Raw genomic sequence first — 20,148 nt, 5'->3', positions numbered from 1 at the left:
TAACCACAAATAAGTCCATTTCAAAAAACGCAGAATTATACTTTATAATGGAGAATTAATATTTTGAACACCAAGATGCATCTCGTATATGTAGATATATATTTATTTTCCCCTATTTTATTGTACAGACAGGCTTTAGAACTATCATAATTGCATAACAATGGCACCACAAACACAGAGTATAACTCACATTTATTTATTTATTTATTTATTTATTTTAGCAAACATGAAAGTTCAGGCAGAGCTTATTTTTGCAACAATTTAGCACAAATCATCCTATAAATTGAAAGATACAATGTGTTTTATTTTTGTTGCTTGCTTATAACTTACCTTAAATAATGAACTGCTTCCTTTCCATGTTGCTAAAACACAACACCCCTAGCAGCACCCCTATCTGAACTGGGGATATTTTACAAACCTTTGCCTCTTACTAGGGTCCCCAAAGACAATGAATAGGTAGGTGGGGCACCCTTATGTAGGCTACAATGTTCTATGTTGTCAGCACAATTCCTGTTTGGAAGCTGTAGACTTCTGAATGCTATTTATAAATCAACAAAAAAAAAATAGCGTACAGAGATCATTGATAAGACAAAACTTTATTGACATAAATGCAATGACAAACAAAACAAGAATAAAATCACATAAAATGGAAAGTGCTATGGTGGAATCTGACAAAAATGGGGCTATGCACAACTATGTACAACGTACAACATGCAAAGTACAGTAAGGTATACCAATAATGCTCACTACTCCTTTAAAGGGGGGGGGGGGGGACATAACAACAGCATTAATTAAGTGCATTATCGGAGGTATGTAAACCATCCAATGCTCAATCGCAATAGCATAGCAGAAATAACAAAATATTCTGCATTCAGTAAGGTATGCAAGCTGATCAATACTAGAACAAGCATAAGTACAAATAGGTACAAAATGTAAACATGTAGCACACTGGTTACCAATGGTGACAGCAAGTGCAACGTGCAACCCCTGGAGTAGTGAGCATTATTGGTATACCTTACTGTACTTTGTATGTTGTACATTTACTATTTGCGTGCATAGCCCCCTTTTTGTCAGATTCCACCATAGCACTTTCCATTTTATGTGATTTTATTCTTGTTTTGTTTGTCATTGCATTTATGTCAATAAAGTTTTGTCTTATCAATGATCTCTGTCAGCTATTTTTTCCGTAGATTTATTTATAGTTCAGGCGTAGATCAGTTACGCATGGGAAGTTTTGTTTTGCATGCTGAACGCCATTTGTAGGGTTCACTGTATTGTAAACTGTTTATTGGCTCAAGGGAAGAATATACAATATAAAGTGTTATTGCTTATTTTATATTTGGTAATGTAGGGAATTGAAACCAAAGGTTCCGTATCACGTACTATCTGCTCATTGGGGAGAATGTGATTTGCGCTCTACTCCTGACACTTCTATATAACGTGCAGTGAACTTACCACACATTTCATCCCCTTTGAGAGATAGGGGGATTGTTGCCATGGGAACTGTATCCATTACTGCAGGGATTTCAAGGCTACTCTTAGAGCATCACCATTAGACAGGTTAACCATTTTGCAACTTGCAACACGGTTATTCTATAACCTATTGCACTAAAATAATAGTAAAGTGCCAGAAACATATTTGGTGAAAGGTTTATAAAGAATCAGTCCCGATTACTTTTATATATGTTGGGAAAGTGTCAGAAATGTGCTGAAAAATGTCTTCATAAACAATTTGGCCTGTGTTTTTTTTTTTTTTTTCTTATACACACTAGAAAACGGAGGCAAAGACCTTGCGTTCTATTCTTGTCATTCATGCTGCTTTAACAATTTAATAAACTATCCTTTATACTTAGACTGTAAAACTCTGCACCTACTGCTTAGGCAAAATGTGTATGGACATGCTGGTGTTCTCTTTGTAAAATTTAAGTCAGAGACTGGATTTGTAGCTGTCCTTTCCTTCGTTTCTCCAGAAGATTACTAGTAATGTGGGTATCTAACAGCATCCTATCTTCCTATCTCTATAGAAATAATATGCTTTTTAGGCTTTGCCAAGTTTAACATGGTAAAGGGGTTGGCTACCATGGAGGTACTTAAGTTTTGTATGCATGAAAATATTAAAGGGGTTATCCAGAAAGTTATCTAGAAAGTTAAACAGATTTAAATTACTTCTATTAAAAAATCTTAATCCTTCCAGAACTTATGAGCTGCTGAAGTTGAGTTGTTCATTTCTGTCTAAGTGCTCTCTGATGACACGTGTCTCGGGAACCACCCAGTTTAGAAGCAAATTCCCATAGCAAACCTCTTCTACTCTCTACAGTTCCAGAGGCAAGCAGAAATGTCAGCAGAGAGCACTGTTGCCAGACAGAAAACAACAACTCAACTTCAGCAGCTGATAATTATTGGAAGGATTAAGATTTTTTAATAGAAGTAATTTACAAATCTGTTTAACTTTCTGGAGCCAGTTGATAGTTGATATAAAAAAAAAGAAAATAAAGTTTTTTCCTGGAATACCCCTTTAAAGCGTAACCCCAGTCATGTTTTGGCAGCAGGATATGTATTAAAATTGTAATGGCATCATTTGTAGGCCAAAACTACAGCAATCAAGATATGGATTTGGCAAAAGTCCCATGCAAGTCTATGCGACTTCCACCCAATCTGTATCTTGACCACTGTAGTCATGGCAAAGTCTCAGAATATGAAGGAGCTACAAAAATGTAAAATATTATCCTGCTGCCGGAGCGTGACAAGAGTTACGATTCAAACTTAGTGAGATATGTATTGTTACCAGTTTTGTTGTTTGAGGTTTACTGTAAACCACGTTCCCAGGTGATGTATTCTGATCCTACCTTCAGCAACATCACTCTTGTGTATGGCAGGATATAACATGGAGTGGTCTGTCCATGATGTCCCATTCTCAATGTGCAACTGCACTTGTGCTGGTTTCCGATCCCTCCTGGAGCAGTGCAAGCACAGTTGATGTTTCTATTCTTCTAATTCAAATTGCACGACAAAGTCACTACACTAGTGAGGGGATGAGTGAGGTAGCATTTACAATTGTGGAACAAAACCAGCACATGCACATTGGGAATGATAGACCAGAGCAGCATCAGTAGGCAGGATTATCAAGGTGTGGCTTACAATGAGTGAAGTAATGGATAAACTGATATATATATATATATATATATATATATATATACATACATGCACAGTACAGACCAAAAGTTTGGAAACACCTTCTCATTCACCTTCTCAATGAAAATTGTAGATTCACAATGAAGGCATCAAAACTATGAATTAACACATGGAATTATATACATAACAAAAAAGTGTGAAACAACTGAAAATCTGTCATATTCTAGGTTCTTCAAAGTAGCCACCTTTTGCTTTGATTACTGCTTTGCACACTCATTCTCTTGATGAGCTTCAAGAGGTAGTCACCTGAAATGGTCTTCCAACAGTCTTGAAGGAGTTCCCAGAGATGCTTAGAACTTTTTGGTTCTTTTTGCCTTCACTCTGCGGTCCAGCTCACCCCAAACCATTTCAAACAGGTCCGGTGACTGTGGAGGCCAGGCCATCTGGCGCAGCACCCCATCACTCCCCTTCTTGCCCTTACACAGCCTGGAGGTGTGTTTGGGGTCATTGTCCTGTTGAAAAACTAATGATGGTCCAACTAAACGCAAACCGGATGGAATAGCATGCCGCTGCAAGATGCTGTGGTAGCCATGCTGGTTCAGTATGCCTTCAATTTTGAATGAATCCCCAACAGTGTCACCAGCAAAGCCCCCCCTCCCCCCCCCCCACACCATCACACCTCCTCCTCCACACCAGCACACCTGTGAAGTGAAAACCATTTCAGGTGACTACCTCTTGAAGCTCAACAAGAGAATGCCAAGAGTGTGCAAAGCAGTAATCAAAGCAAAAGATGGCTACTTTGAAGAACCTAGAATATGACATATTTTCAGTTGTTTCACACTTTTTTGTTATGTCTATAATTCCACATGTGTTAATTCATAGTTTTGATGCCTTCAGTGTGAATCTACAATATTCATAGTCATGAAAATAAAGAAAACTCTGAATGAGAAGGTGTGTCTGAACTTTTGGTCTGTGCTGTATATACAGCTAAGTATAAGATTTTTACTCCTGCATTTATAATGAGTATCCCCAAGTTGGTTAACCCTTTACCACAAGAGTTGGCAATACCTGGGGCATGGAATCGTCCAATAGTCTGCAAAAAATACAAGTCAATAGAAAGCTTTCTTGAAGCTCTAGTGCAGTGTTCTCCAACCTGCGGACCTCCAGATGTTGCAAAACTACAACTCCCAGCATGACCGGACAGCCAACGGCTGTCCGGGCATGCTGGGAGTTGTAGTTTTGCAACATCTGGAGGTCCGCAGGTTGAAGACCACTGCTCTAGTGAATAGCACGTTTCATGTATATTTTAAGAAGAACTTACCTTCATTCCTTGGTGCTTCCCGACCTGCCTTTTTTGTTCTTCATCAGCTTTGTTTCCAATTAATATCTTCTGGACGCCATCAGGTGCATACTAAAAGAAAAACGCGTAGTATTAGCTTCAACATTAGCCCACAATAATGGAATGCATATACTATCTTGCATTTTTTTTCTTCAATGCAGGAAAAAAACAGCCATGACATTATTGAGAAAATGTATTTATATGGAACTGCAAAACAATAAGCAATTAATGTGATCATGGGACAACCCTGCTATTCACATGACCAGTGCTTCCAGGCATTAAAGGGGTACTCCCGTGGAAACCTTTTTTTTTTAAAATCAACTGGTGCCAGAAAGTTAAAGGGGTATTCCAGGAAAAAACATTTTTATATATATCAACTGGCTCCAGAAAGATAAACAGATTTGTAAATTACTTCTATTAAAAAATCTTAATCCTTTCAGTACTTATGAGCTTCTGAAGTTAATGGGGTATTCCAGGTAAAAACTTTTTTATATATATCAACTGGCTCCAGAAAGATAAACAGATTTGTAAATTACTTCTATTAAAAAATCTTAATCCTTTCAGTATTTATGAGCTTCTGAAGTTGAGTTGTTCTTTTCTGTCTAAGTGCTCTCTGATGACACGTGTCTCGGGAACCGCCCAGTTTAGAAGAGGTTTGCTATGGGGATTTGCTTCTAAACTGAGATACGTGACATCAGAGAGCACTTAGACAGAAAAGCACAACCTTAACTTCAGAAGCTCATAAGTACTGAAAGGATTAAGAGTTTTTAATAGAAGTAATTTACAAATCTGTTTAACTTTCTGGAGCCAGTTGAAATATAAAAACATGTTTTTTTCCTGGATAACCCCCTTTAAGTTTGTTCTTTTCTGTCTAAGTGCTCTCTGATGACACGTGTCTCGGGAAACGCCCAGTTTAGAAGCAAATCCCCATAGCATACCTCTTCTGAACTGGGCGTTTTCCGAGACATGTGTCATCAGAGAGCACTTAGACAGAAAAGAACAACCTTAACTTCAGAAGCTCATAAGTACTGAAAGGATTAAAAATTTTAAATAGGAGTAATTTACAAATCTGTTTAACTTTCTGGAGCCAGTTGATATATAAAAAAATATTTTTTCCAGGAATACCCCTTTAAACAGATTTGTAAATCACTTCTATTAAAAAATCTTAATCCTTCCAGTTCTTTTTAGGGGCTGTAAACTAAAGAGAAATCCAAAAAAGAAATGCATTTCCTCTGATGTCATGACCACAGTGCTCTCTGCTGACCTCTGCTGTCCATTTTAGGAACAGCATATATTTGCTATGGGGATTTTCTCCAGTTCTGGACAGTTCCTAAAATGGACAGCAGAGGTCAGCAGAGAGCACTGTGGTCATGACATCAGAGGAAATGCATTTCTTTTTTGGATTTCTCTTTAGCATTCAGCCCCTAAAAAGTACTGGAAGGATTAAGATTTTTCAATAGAAGTGATTTACAAATCTGTTTAACTTTCTGGCACCAGTTGATTTAAAAAAAAATATAAATAAATAAGGTTTCCACGGGAGTACCCCTTTAAACTAAATGCTAAATCTAAAACATGTATTAAACACAGTGTCAGCAGGCTATCCTTTAATACTACAAAAATATGTGTAAAAAACACATATTTTGTATTGAATTGATATAGATTAAAAAAAACTGCCATATAATGCATGACATCTATGTGTGGGTGTCGTAAGCTTATCTTTAATGACAGCCTGCTGTTCTTCAATGGCTATCTGACGTTCATCCACCTCCACATGGCATTGCATTAACACTGCTGAGGAAGATTGATAAAACTCTTCACATTGCAGATGACCTCGAGCAGTGAGATGCTGGGGAAAAAATTATAAACGTCATCACCACATCTTGTCAATGAAGTGTCAGAGGTGCTTTAAAGGGGAACTCCGGCGGAAAACATTTTTTTTTTAACTGGTGCCAGAAAGTTAAACAGATTTGTAAATTACTTCTATTAAAAAATCTTAATCCTTCCAGTACTTATTAGCTGCTGAATACTAGAGGAAATTATTTTCTTTTTTGAACAGAGAGCTCTCTGCTGACATCATGACCACAGTGCTCTCTGCTGACATCTCTGTTCATTTTAGGAACTGTCCAGAACAGCATATGTTTCCTATGGGGATTTTCTCCTACTCTGAACAGTTCTTAAAATGGACAGCGATGTCAGCAGAGAGCACTGTGGTCATGATGTCAGCAGAGAGCTCTGTGTTCCAAAAAGAGAATAATTTCCACTGTAGTATTCAGCAGCTAATAAGTACTGGAAGGATTAAGATTTTTTTAATAGAAGTCATTTACAAATCTGTTTAACTTTCTGGCACCAGTTGATTTAAAAAAAAAAAGTTTTCCACCGGAGTACCCCTTTAATGGATTTATGATAGATAGTTTTTCGTTCCAGTGAAACTATTTGGTTTAAAGGGCTACAGTTCTTCTCTTGAATGACAGTTTAGTGACTTAGTCCTATTGCACTCCTGTAGCTTCAGAATTGATCCAACTCATTACTGACTTGGCTCTGGTACAAATTCAAGTTATCCTTATCTTTTTCCCAATACACAAGCTTCAAGTGTCACTGTCATTTAGAAAAACTTTTGACATGTCACATGACATGTCAAAAGTTTTGATCGGTCTGGGTCCTAGTGAGACCCATACCAATCAGCAGAATGAGCCAGGAAAAGTGTGGGGCATTGATGTTCACTTTCAGCTCATAGCGATCTTTGTCTCTCTGCTCCATTATAAGTCTGAGACCCTGAGACCTAGACCGGTGAAAACTTTTGACGTGTCCCTGTCATAAGTCAAAAGTTTTTCTAAGTGACAGCGCCCATTTATTAGAAAAAAAACTTTTCATATGTCGCAAAGACATGTCTGGATGTTTGCTAGAACAAGAGAGGAAAAGCAAGCGGTAATAACTTTACACCTTAGCTTGCTGTTAGAGATGAGCGAACTTACAGTAAATTCGATTCGTCACGAACTTCTCGGCTCGGCAGTTGATGACTTTTCCTGCGTAAATTAGTTCAGCCTTCAGGTGCTCCGGTGGGCTGGAAAAGGTGGATACATTCCTAGGAAAGAGTCTCCTAGGACTGTATCCACCTTTTCCAGCCCACCGGTGCACCTGAAAGCTGAACTAATTTATGCAGGAAAAGTCATCAACTGCCGAGCCGAGAAGTTCGTGACGAATCAAATTTACTGTAAGTTCGCTCATCTCTACTTGCTGTGATCTCTTATCTAACTGCACAAGACAAGCCAAGACTATGGAGCTTGTCTTGTACAGTGAGACAGAAAAACGCAGCAAACCAAGGAGTGAAGTGCATAACCTACATAAATGTACTTCTACCCACGTGTTCCAATGATCATGGGGTATTGAACACTTGACTCCAACCAAAAAAATAACTTTTTGCATGTCTCTTGGACATTTCAAAAGTATTTTCTATTAACAAGGACACTTTAATCTGCGATAAACTGCAGTTTATAATAGGAAAAATGAGCAAAAATGTAGTGAATTTAAATTTCAGCAAAGTCAATGGGTGACAGATGGCAACAATATAGTGATCTTAAAGGGGTTATCCAGGAAAAAACTTTTTTTGATATATCACCTGGCTCCAGAATGTTAAACAGATTTGTAAATTACTTCTATTAAAAAATCTTAATCCTTTCAGTACTTATGAGCTTCTGAAGTTAAGGTTGTTATTTTCTGTCTAAGTAATCTCTGATGACACGTGTCTCGGGAACTGTCCAGTTTAAAAGCAAATTCCCATAGCAAACCTCTTCTAAACTGGGCGATTCCCGAGACACGTGTCATCAGAGAGCACTTAGCCAGAAAAGAACAACCTTAACTTCAGAAGCTCATAAGTACTGAAAGGATTAAGATTTTTAAATCGAAGTCATTTACAAATCTGTTTAACTTTCTGGAGCCAGTTGATCTATATAAAATACGTTTTTGCCTGGAATACCCCTATAATGGGGAACACTACTGCTAGACATCTTATCCCCTATCCAAAGGACAGGGAATAAGATGTCTGATTGCTGGGGCCCCTCCGCAATCTCCCGCAGCACCCGGCGTTCTAAACAAACGCCGGGTTCCTGCAGCAGTGGTTGTGACATCATGGCCACGCCCCCTTGTGATGTCACACCATGCCCCCTCCATTCATGTCTATAGACATGAATGGAGGGGGTGTGGCCATGACATCACGGCCTCTGGCTCTGAGCGTTCTGAACAAAATGTTCAGAATGCTGGAGCAGCGGAGTACCCCTTTAAGGATTTGATACATGTTATGGTAATGTAATCACTGAAATAGATAATAAATAGACATACCTCATCTACGTCACTGGCCCACTTCATTATATGCTGGTAGGAACGCTCGCTTGTAATATCATATACTAAAAATATACCCTTAAAAAAAGAAAAGAGAGCTTAAATGCAAAAAAAAGTAATATACAATAGAATAAATATAAGTTTCAGAATATGAAATTGATCAGAAGCTGTCATCTGTTATGGACTGGAGAGTTGTGCTTCTTTCTTACTGTATAGCAGAATAGATCTATGGGAAATTTCTTTCCTTAACAAAAACATAAAACCCTGGGCGCACACACACAATGGCTTACTGGGTGTCAATTCCCCTTCTACAGAATGCAATGCTATTTTTTACACAGGTTACAAGGAGGCTTTTAAGTGCCATCACTTGATCAAGGTCTGCCAGGGCCCAATTGATCCTCAGAAGTAGGGGGTTGCAGCGCTGGCTTTCCCTGTGCCCGTGGCTCCTGGCTGTCCAGGGAACTGCAGTATGGCTCTACTCAGCCCACATACCCCCCGATCAAAAAGGGATGGCATATCATAGCTATGTGCCATCACTTTATGGGGAAAAAACCCTCTTTAAAAGGGGTACTCCAGTGGAAAACTTTATTTTTTTATTTTTTTATGAACTGGTGCCAGAAAGTTAAACAGATTTGTAAATTACTTCTATTAAAAAATCGTAATCCTTCCAGTACTTATTAGCTGCTGAATACTACAGAGGAATTTATTTTCTTTTTGGAACACAGTGCTCTCTGCGGACATCATGACCACAGTGCTCTCTGCTGACATCTCTGTCCATTTTAGGAACTGTCCAGAACAGCATATGTTTGCTATGGGGATTTTCTCCTACTCTGGACAGTTCTTAAAATGGACAGAGATGTCAGCAGAGAGCACTGTGGTCATGATGTCAGCAGAGAGCTCTGTGTTCCAAAAAGAAAAGAATTTCCTCTGTAGTATTCAGCAGCTAATAAGTACTGGAAGGATTAAGATTTTTTTATAAAAGTAATTTACAAATCTGTTTAACTTTCTGGCACCAGTTGATTAAAAAAATAAAGTTTTCCACCGGAGTACCCCTTTAAGTCTACATTTTGCAAAATCCAGGTAATGTAAAAGCAGAATATATAATTATTTAAAGGACAGGTTCAGTGATGTCTCAGGACAGGGTTTATGGCCTAATGCTGCTATTTAAAATAAAATAAAAGAGCGCTCCATAGCGTCACACTACCAGCGAATAATCCACAAGGTAAGATCCTGATCCCGAGACAAGCAGAGATGTCAGCAGAGAGCACTGTTGCCAGACAGAAAAGAACAACTCAACTTCAGCAGCTGATAAATATTGGAAGGATTAAGATTTTTTTTAATAGAAGTAATTTCCAAATCTGTTTAACTTTCTGGAGCCAGTTGATATATAAGAAAGAAAAAAAATATATAGACTTTTTTTTTCCTGGAATACCTCTTTAAACCAATGCAGACAACAATGAGTTATAAGGAAACTCAGTGAAGCTCACTGTGTTTTATTGGCCGTAACAAATGGTAGGGTTTATGTACGGCATGTCCTATTCCATTATGGTGATAAATGAGGGACAGCCATGATGAAATTATTCATTACAAATGATACCGTCTGTAATTGTGGAGACAAGATGCATGAACAAGTCATTTTAGAATACCCAGCAAGTAAATACTTAGATGTACAGCTTACACCCGTAAACAAAGTCACCAATAATTCTGTCTTACTGATTCTTTATAGTCCAGTATCTGAATGGGTCTGTTACGGCAGCAAGCACATGTATATGCCACGTGTAAATTTACCCCCAAGGTAATGGAGCTATAATGCAATACCAAACCAGTGGTCCTTACATATATATTTTTTAGTAATTCATTCATAACAATGCATTTTCTTTATGCTAAATCAATTCTGCACCAATTGTTTTCTATTGGCGTATTAAAGGGGTATTCCATGAATAAACTTTTTTTTTCTCAAATCAACTGGCTCCAGAACAGATTTGTAAATCACTTCTATTAAAAACATCTTAACCCTTATTTATCAGTACTTATCAGCTGCTGAAGCTGAGTTGTTCTTTTCTGTCTGACAACAATGCTCTCTGCTGACACCTCTGTCTGTCCCAGGAACTGTCCAGAGTAGGACAGTTCATGACATGGACAGAGGTGTCAGCAGAGAGCACTGTGGTCAGATAGAAAACAACAACTCAACTTGAGCAGCTGAAAAGTACTGGAAGAATTTAAATGATTTGTAAATTACATCTATTAAAAAATCTTAACTTTCTGAAGACAGTTTATATGAAAAGAAATGTTTTCCCATGGAATACCCCTTTAATTTAGTGGTGTTTCAAGTAAAATGCATTTTTCATCCTTATTATGGCCGCAAGTCCCAGCCTGACCCTGGGTCTTATGACCCAAACTGAAGCCTGGACTTGCAGCTGTAATATAGATGGGTCATATAGATGGGTCAGGTCTTAAAATCTTAAAATCAGCCTTTAGGAATCAAGACAAATCCAAATGAATTGCTAATTTATGTAAATTAATGCTTATGGTAAATCTGATAAAAAGGCAGCCCAAGATATTCAGTACATGATGAAATTCCCTGTCTTCATTGTTTTCCAGCTGATTTCCCAATATATTTTTGGATCACTCCGTTCTATCTCCGTCACCATTCACAGGTATGTGGAGCTGTTTATTTCTTTCCGACTGTCTCATCCCATTATTGCTGCATCGCTAGTGTCCTGAATCTTGTAAATACCGTCAGTATTCTACCCACTTAATGCAAACAAGAATGTCGTTCCCATAATACATTATTATATGTTACATTTACTTAATTTCCAGGCTAGTAATTTAGTGAAATAGCAATAGGTAAGGTAAGGTAACTACTGCCACCACCTAAATCTGCTTTCTTTCTTTTTATGCGATAACTAAAAATCTTTCTGAGGCTGCGTTTAAACATAGCATTTCTGTCAGTATTTTTATAGTGGGTCCAGATAAAGGTGCAAATCTTTGTATAATAGTTTTTCCCTGTGTTGGTTCCACTTCTGGTTTTGGCTAAAAATATTGACCAAAATCTAATGTGTGAACCTAGGCAAATGGTACATACATACAGTAAGATTGGTTTGATTTGTACAAACACTACTGTACCATTTCCTTCAGAGGTGGGTCTACCATTAGGCAAGTTAGGTGGCCGCCTAAGGCCTTGCACTCAAGAGGGCCTCACGGCCACCTAATACTGGGCCCCTAAGAAAGTAAAATGAGTGCCAATGTATGTGTACAATGTACGCATCGCCACTTATTATTCTGCAGGAACAGGGAACAGGAATCCCTGCTCCTGTACTTTACCAGAGCTCTGCGCCGCGTACATTGGGTGCAAGTGGACAGAGGGACCGACACAGGCCCAGGAGGGGGAGAAGAGGAGGTGCGGCAGCTCCGGGGCTCACACTGTGTGCTGCTGCACCAGGCATAGAAAAGTGTGAGCCTTGGACAGCAGGTGAGGCAGCAACACAGAGCTAGGGAACTATTATTGGAAGCAGGAAGGGAGGAGGAGGCACTAACAGTGGGGCATTAAGAAGGGGAACCAAGAGAAGGGGGCATAATAAAGGGAGCAGGGTCATTAAGGGGAAAGAGGTGGGGGATTTGTTTGAGGAGTCTCTTAGGGGGGAGAGGAGGCCTTTTGTAAGGGGGAGCATGAGGAGAAAATGACTCTACATAAGGGTGTACAGGAGGAAAGCCGATGGCTGTCGGACGTCCGCAGGTTGAAGACCACTGAGAAGGGATTGACTGGCGGAGAGTTCACTCGAGTATAAGCTGAGGGGGGCGTTTTCATCTGAAAAAAAACGGCTTATACTCGAGTATATACGGTAGAAAATTTTTTTTTATTTGCTCATAGAAAATGGAAGCTTAGAAATGCATGATAAAAAAATCAATCACATTAGAAATAGATGGAATTAAGTATAGAACGAGGAATAGGACCTTGCAATTAACCAAAGCTAGAGATAGGATGGCCATGTGTCTCAGTTTCCTCTGGGAACCCTTTGGCAAAAGCCTAGCAAGGCCAATTATATATCCAGCACTGGTACACATCTCCACTGCGGAGGCAGAGCACATTATTAGGAGTATTGTTTAGACCCAATGTGCCTGTGGCAGTTTTTAGTGCGCAATCTTCAGGCTTTGCTTCAAAAATCTATATGGTACCTTTCAGCTTAGATTATTTTCAATATTTGCGAAAAGAACTTTTGTTTTCTCTGCCCACAGAATTTGTTCTTTAGCCATGTTCACATTCTGTATTTTAAATATTAAAAACACACTTGCAAGCAAAACGAGCTTCTAATTTGCAAGCTTCTTTTTCTGCAAGCATTTTTTTTGCATATTCTTTGTTTTTTTTATTTTTAGCATTGTAATTGTATTTTATGCTTGAAAATATTGCATTATTTGACATGTTTACACATCAAATTATTTAAAGGGGTATTTTATTTGACTATGCTACAGGGGCTGAAAAGTTAGTGTAGTTCATAATATAGTGTCTGTTCCTGTGTGTGACGGTTTTCTCACAATTCTTCTGTGATTTTCACCCCACTATTTATTTTTACCAGCATGCAAAATGACTGTTGTCTCAGATTTTTCCCAGCTTGCAATGCGGCTGAGACCTGACTGCTTCAATGGGTGGAGGGATCAATCTGCAACTAATGCAACAGCTGTAGGCACCCTGATTGAAAACCACAGGTCTGCAGCTCATTTATGTTTCAATGGGTGGGGTGGCTGATGTGTGGGAAGGAGTAAAATAGAATTTTAGGATTTGTAGTAAAAAAAAAAAAATAAAGTCAAACAGGAAATACAAGTTCCCAAAAAGCTAGCCACAGTGTTTTGGTAATCTCATGACTTAGCCATTTAGCCCCAAGACAAGCGCAGATCCTTCCTAAGCATGTCCATTACTGCCTGCCAGGTACGTACTAAAATCACCTTATGCTGGATAACCCCTTTAATGCAGTATGTGTGTAAAATAGCATAAAGTGCTTAGGTGTTAAATAAGGTGTTAAATAAGTGAAATGCCAGTTATTGTTACAGCTATATTTTGAATCACAATACAATCTTTTCATACTACAAATACACCTGAAAATACTATGTGTGAACATAGCCATACAGCCTCACTGTCATTTTGACATATGAGTAACTCCTGAGACCCTCTTTAATTGTGAGTTAAGTCCTTTGAAGAAAAAAAAGTGCAGGAACTCAGATTTCCACTCAAGTGCTGGTCCTGCAAAACTACTGTTAATGGGAACTGTGTTCCTGCTGTAGAAAAAGTGCAGGAACTTAGTTCCCATGCGTTCCTGCAGGACTTGAGCCTTACTTGTTTGTAAGTGTGAGGTCACTTTTCTCCCTCCCACACATCAGCAATCAGCTGTTGCTGATGCTGGGAGTTGGGCATGCTGGGAATTGTAGCTTTGCAACAGCTGGAGTCGCACTGTTTCGAAATCATTGGCTTTAAGTGACTTGTCTACGATGTTTAAACTCTCTTCATGTCACTACCAGCTGGATCCAAAATAGCCCAAACCATAAAGAGTAAATAACTTGCTATACATTCATCCCTTATTACTGGGGAGTAAAGACACAAAGGGGGAAGTTTATCAAAACCTGTCGAGAGAAAAGGTTGCTGAGTTGCCCATAGCAATGTGATGTCCCAGTACAGGACATGGTCCTGCACTACACTTAGGCCCTCTCCTGCAGTGTCTCCCCTGCTGTTACTATACTGTCATTTATTGTAATAGAATTGTGGTCAGTGTATTAATGTATAGTTAGTATAAAGGACCTGTGAGAGGTCATCTAAAGGACCTGTGGAATGTCACATGTTATGTTTATGTTATCACATGTTACCCAGAGGGCACCAGTTTAACACAAGACCAGCAGCTTGACCAATGGGCTTTGGCTCAGCTTCCCTCTATATCAGGGTGCGGCCATTACAAATTTCTCTCTCTTTTGCTCTTCTACCATCACCACATTACTGGGACCAGCAAACACCAGATGTCTCAGTGCTAGTGTCCAGCTACCTGGAAGGCCTCAAATCTACAGTCATTCCTGTAAGTCAAGTCTATGTCTGCTGTCACTATCTAGCCAAGCCTAAAGTCAAGCCTCGAAAGTCCATTACAAGTATAATTGGTCGCAGCTGCGAGGTCATTCTGTGTTCCTGGCCATCTCTCTGGGATTCTGGCCTAGCTGTGTAGATAATAACACCTGTCTTAACTCAGTAAAGCCTCCATTAAACCATAACTTGGTTGTGGACTCTCCTTTCACTGCCTAGCCATTGGGATAGCAGAGATACCGTTCGTGTGGCTCCGGTACCCAAAAACCACTCTGGCGTCACGAACATGAGAGGTTAATAACACCTGGCTTCTGGGGTTAATACCATCTTGCCCCTCCACCTACACCGCTACATCCCGTGGTCCCGCCATCACCATGGGTCACCACAGCAACCAATCAGATCGCTTCTTTCATTTTCACAGGCCTTTTCAAAAAAGAAAGAAGCGATCTGATTGGTTGCTATGGGTAACTCTGCAACTTTTCCTCTGGACAGCTTTTGATAAATCTCAGCCAAAGACCTTCTCAAAAGTCTTAGCCGAATCCAATTTGCAGATATTACCTGTGCTCTTCTATAGTACTGTTTCGTTATTGTCTGGTATCTCTCCTGGCCAGCCGTGTCCCTGTGAAAACAAAATGTTCCTTGGTTAATAGATGGGAAAAAAAAGTATCAAATCATCTTTTAGTGAAGCGTGTGACATTGTCATAATTATGTCAGTCCTGCTAAGTCCTGCCAAGATGCCTGATCACATTGTGATGATTCACGCTCCTTGACACTAAGCCATGGGGGCTTTATATGCCGGATGTCTCCAATCATTCTATGGATAAGCATGAAGATTGATTTTCTTTTTCCAGCCCAATTCTCTGTCTAGACAAGTACAATTAGGAATTTGCTTTCTTCTACATTTATTTACCACACAGCATGCGTGCGCCGAGCCGCCGAAGGAACTGTTTTTGTTCTTTCAGCAAACTCATTAATAATCATCAGGGCGGCAAAGTCCAGAGAAAATACGGCTGATCAAGCTGTTGGTATCCAAATAAAAGTCCTCTCTAAGCCCACAAAATCAATGCCCCATATCTGAAGCCTAGGAAAATACTTCAGGTCTAAATTGAAGGGTCCTCCTCTGGGCACCCTTTTATACATTGATCTCCTCAAATAAGTTGAGTAACTTTGTAACTACATTGCATTACTTATCTGATACTAATGCGTGTAACAAATTTCAGGGCTGCATTCACAATTACCCAGGCTTCAGAGCTGAAATTGCTTGCAATGCTATGCGGGCTCAGCACCCCTATAAAGTCTGCAATGGTTATATGCATTTTAGGCAATTTAGCCTTTATACATGGACCATACAGTGATCTCTGCTATGCTACAAACAGTATTTTAGTGAGCAATACAGTAACTTTTTTTTAACATTTATTATATATAAAGGTAGGGTCACAAATAGCATATCCGCAGCGTATTTCATGCTGCGCGAAATTCGCTGCGCAGTTGGAAATATTCTGCATATTCTCCTATGAGCTGACACGCAGGGTAACCCACTGCAGCCCTTTGTGTGCAGTAAGGGACATGACTGTGATGAATGAGCCCGCCTCCAAACCTCACTGCACACACAGGGCTGCTGGCGGGTAGCTGCTCATAGGAGAATACGCAACAGATTTCCCGCTGCTCAGGGTAAAGTTTGTTGAGAACTAACACTTTATATCCCATTAAGATTTTGAATCTGCAAGATATATAATATTCTCAAACTGCCCTGTATGCCCCTCCCTCACATTCCTCCAAATTTAAAATAGTTACTGTTGTTTCAAACAACTGTTCCCCATTTCATAGCCCAGGTGGTTTCTAGATTTAGCTCTAAAATCTTGCCCACTAGCTGTTTCATGTCTCTACAATCCACTGTCCACTGCCGGTTAGGCTTAGTCCATCTCTAGTTACAGAGACACTAAGAAAGTGGGGAATATCTAGTACTATATGCAGGGAAGAGGCTAGAGAGTCTGTGTACATTTGACCTGTCTCTTCAGAGTATCCATGCTGTGCCTGAAAGATAAAACAAGGCTTCCTTCTCATCCCAGACCACCTATCATGATCTGGGCAGCTGTCCCTTGTGTAAATACTACTAGAGTTCTTACTATTATATATACACAGTGCTGCCTCCTGAATTTAGAACCCTCCCCCCTCCTCTTCATTTAGTCTGCAGGATTATCATTATCATCAGAAGCACTGAAGTACTTAGAGTAACCCCTTACCTGCTATGCAGATGTTGTTTCTTTCTGTTCTGCCAACATAGCACCTCCCCCTTGCCACCATGCCAACTATAGTACTGTACTATGTAAATTATCTCCCAGTACAATTATCAGCACTATGTTATGGCAAAGCAGAGGAGTAAGTGCTAATCTGTCCCTTAAATAGAGAGAATGAGAAATAGCTATGCACTTTTAGGGTACGTTTACACGTACTATTTCTACCATTGACTTCAATGGGTTATCAGAAAATCCTCAATGGAGGCAGATTAGCAGATTTTCCTTCAGACCCATTGAAGTCAATGGTAGCAAAATCCGCTGCGGATATGCTGTGCAAATATGTTGTGGAAATTCCACAGGTAATCCACCCGTGTGAACATACCCTAAAGAAGGAGGCTTCTTAGGGCCTCGATAACACTAGTGAGAGCAGTAAAATAATGTTATCACCACTCAGAAGTGTTAAAGGGGTACTCCGGATGAAAACTTTTTTTTTAAATGAACTGGTGCCAGAAAGTTAAACAGATTTGTAAATTACTTCTATGAAAAAATCTTTACCCTTCCAGTACTTATTAGCAGCTGTATGCTACAGAGGAAATTATTTTCTTTTTTAATTTCTTTTTTGTCTGGTCCACAGTGCTCTCTGCTGATACCTGATGCCTGTATCAGGAACTGTCCAGAGCAGCATAGGTTTGCAATGGGGATTCTCTCCTGCTCTGGACAGTTCCTGATACGGGCATCAGGTGTCAGCAGAGAGCACTGTGGACAAGACAAAAATGAAGTTCAAAAAGAAAAGAATTTCCTCTGTAGCATAAAGCTGCTTATAAGTACTGGAAGGTTAAAGATTTTTTAATAGAAGTAATTTACAAATCTGTTTAACTTTCTGGCACCAGTTGATTTAAAAAAATAAATAAATAAAAATTTCCACCGGAGTACCCCTTTGTGTGAACTTTAATATGACAAAGTAAAAAAAAAAAAAATTGGGAAATCACAGGCATGCTTTAGTCACACTCTATAGGTTTGTATAGAGCGACACAATATGTGGCACCGAATGCAGCAAATACATGGCAATTAGTAACACCCACAATTAACTGAACCTCCTTAAACATAAAAAGTCAACTGGCAGCCACACCCATTGATCAAGGTTTAAAATCGCACTCTTTGGGTGCATTCACACGGGCGTATTTGTCAGCGGATCCGCAGCTGCGGATCCGCTGACAAAGGCCCCTAAAGTGCTGCCCTCTTTGTGTCTGCTAATAGAGGCAATCCGTCGCTACCAGCAGACACACTGCGATGTGCGAGTTACCCTGCAGTGTACTCGCACACATCGCTCAGGGAGTCGGGGGAGCGGCCGCGATGTGCGGGATGTGCGGATACACTGTGACTCGCACTTCACAGTGTGTCTGCTGATAGCGGCGGATTGCCGCTATTAGCAGGCACAAAGAGGGTAGCACTTTAGGGGCCTTTGTCAGCGGATCCGCTGACGAATACGCCCGTGTGAATGCACCCTTAGGGTGCGTTCACACGGAGTAATTCAAGAGGAATTTACTTGAGTAATTCCTCTTGAATTCTCCGCTCCAAATTAATTCACATCTCCTCTGCCCATTGACTTGTTTTTTCCGCTGTCCTTTTCACACTTTGGAAATTCTGCTAGCGGAATTCCAACGCTGAATTCCGTTCCGCTTGAAGAAAGAAGATGTTCATTCTTCAAGCAGAATCCGCTAGCAGAAATGAAAAGAAGTCAATGGTAAAAAAAAATTCCCCCCGACATCGTTTTCGCAAAATTTGTGCGGAATTTGCATGGAATTCACGCGGAATTCATGCAGAAATGGGTGAAAAACCCTTCACTTCTTTCTCCCCATTTCCGCGTGCAATTCCAAACAAATTTCGCGCAAATTTGTGAAAATTCCACGTAAAAATAACACTCTTTTTTTTTCGCACTTAAATTTTTCGGCGTGAATTCCTCTTGATTTACTCGGTGTGAACGCACCCTTAGGCTATGTTCAAACAGTATTTTGGGACATATTTTTCCCTTATTTTCAGACGTTTTTGTGTTCTCTCAGTTTCCGATTGTGTTCTCTCAGCTTTAGCTTATTTTTTTAGCTGTAAATGGCTAAAAATAATCTAACCAAAAGCAAAAAAATGCCAAAAGTCTGTAAATTCATCCTTACATAGAGCATCTACTCTGAGGCTAGACGTTGTGCTCTGACACTATCCATTTAAAGCATAAACCAGGACTCCTATATTGAGGCTAGCAAAATAAAATCCCTTTTTGTTCACACATCATACATAAAAACTTCTGAAAATAGAGTATTAAAAATCTCTGTGTGTAAACCAAGCCTGAGGCTGAGTTTTTTTTTTATTTATTTTTTATTTTCATTTAGCTGTTTGATGATAATGGCCGGCATTTATCATTGTAGGTGTAAGTGAAGCATTTTTCTACACTTTTTTTGTGTGCTTGTGTGTAGGAGCCCCAAATTTATAAAATGGTCGCAGAGCATTTGAAAAATTTTGTGCAGGTCACATTTTCTGAAATTTCGCTCTTCACATACATCAAAAAGCTAAGCTAAGTCTGGGCTGGTGTAGTTTTAGAGACTCTTCAGTGGCGTTGCACCTTTTTTGCTCCTTTTCACAAAAAGGGGCAGGTGCAACTCCAAATTAGCAGAAAAGTGCAACCCAAAAAGGCGCAAAAAAGGTGCAAATAAACCCTGCTTGCGCCTTTTTTGCACCTTTTCTAGACACAAAAACAGTCTAAAGACAATGATAAATGTCGGCCAATGTTTTTATGGGGTAAGTTGTATTTTTCCATTGCATTATTTTGAGGTACAAATAATTTATTGATTCCATGACTGTTGTTTTTGCAAATTTCATAAAAATAGAATATTCTGATAATAAATATGTGCATTTTTTCACAAAAAAATTATTTTATAGCGAAATAGATATTTTTTTGTCTCACCGAATTCCATCATCCATAATTATTGTTTATATTTTTTATTGACTTGTGTTATGGACATGAAAATGACATACATTTTATTTGCTATATTTTGTGT

General features: G+C 39.4%; 2 protein-coding genes across 5 annotated transcripts in view; one reads left to right on the top strand and one right to left on the bottom strand.

The window, feature by feature from the left end:
- FNTB (farnesyltransferase, CAAX box, beta) overlaps positions 1 to 20,148 on the top strand; it is a 393,966-nt gene that overhangs the window by 288,970 nt on the left and 84,848 nt on the right. The gene's annotated exons all lie outside the window — the stretch shown is intronic.
- The window catches only part of RAB15 (RAB15, member RAS oncogene family), a 60,854-nt gene that overhangs the window by 14,062 nt on the left and 26,644 nt on the right, over positions 1 to 20,148 (bottom strand). Inside the window, exons 3-5 of the mRNA XM_056546802.1 lie at positions 15,423 to 15,483; positions 8,807 to 8,884; positions 4,454 to 4,543 (exon numbers count right to left, since the gene is read on the bottom strand). Of these exons, the coding sequence (XP_056402777.1) occupies positions 4,454 to 4,543; positions 8,807 to 8,884; positions 15,423 to 15,483 (229 nt within the window). The remainder of the gene's footprint in view (positions 1 to 4,453; positions 4,544 to 8,806; positions 8,885 to 15,422; positions 15,484 to 20,148) is intronic.

The sequence above is a fragment of the Hyla sarda genome, chromosome 11 (assembly GCF_029499605.1).
Source record: "Hyla sarda isolate aHylSar1 chromosome 11, aHylSar1.hap1, whole genome shotgun sequence".
Classification (NCBI taxonomy): Eukaryota; Metazoa; Chordata; class Amphibia; order Anura; family Hylidae; genus Hyla; species Hyla sarda.
Note: the sequence above shows the minus strand (reverse complement) of the source record. Positions and strands in the feature narration are given on the sequence as shown.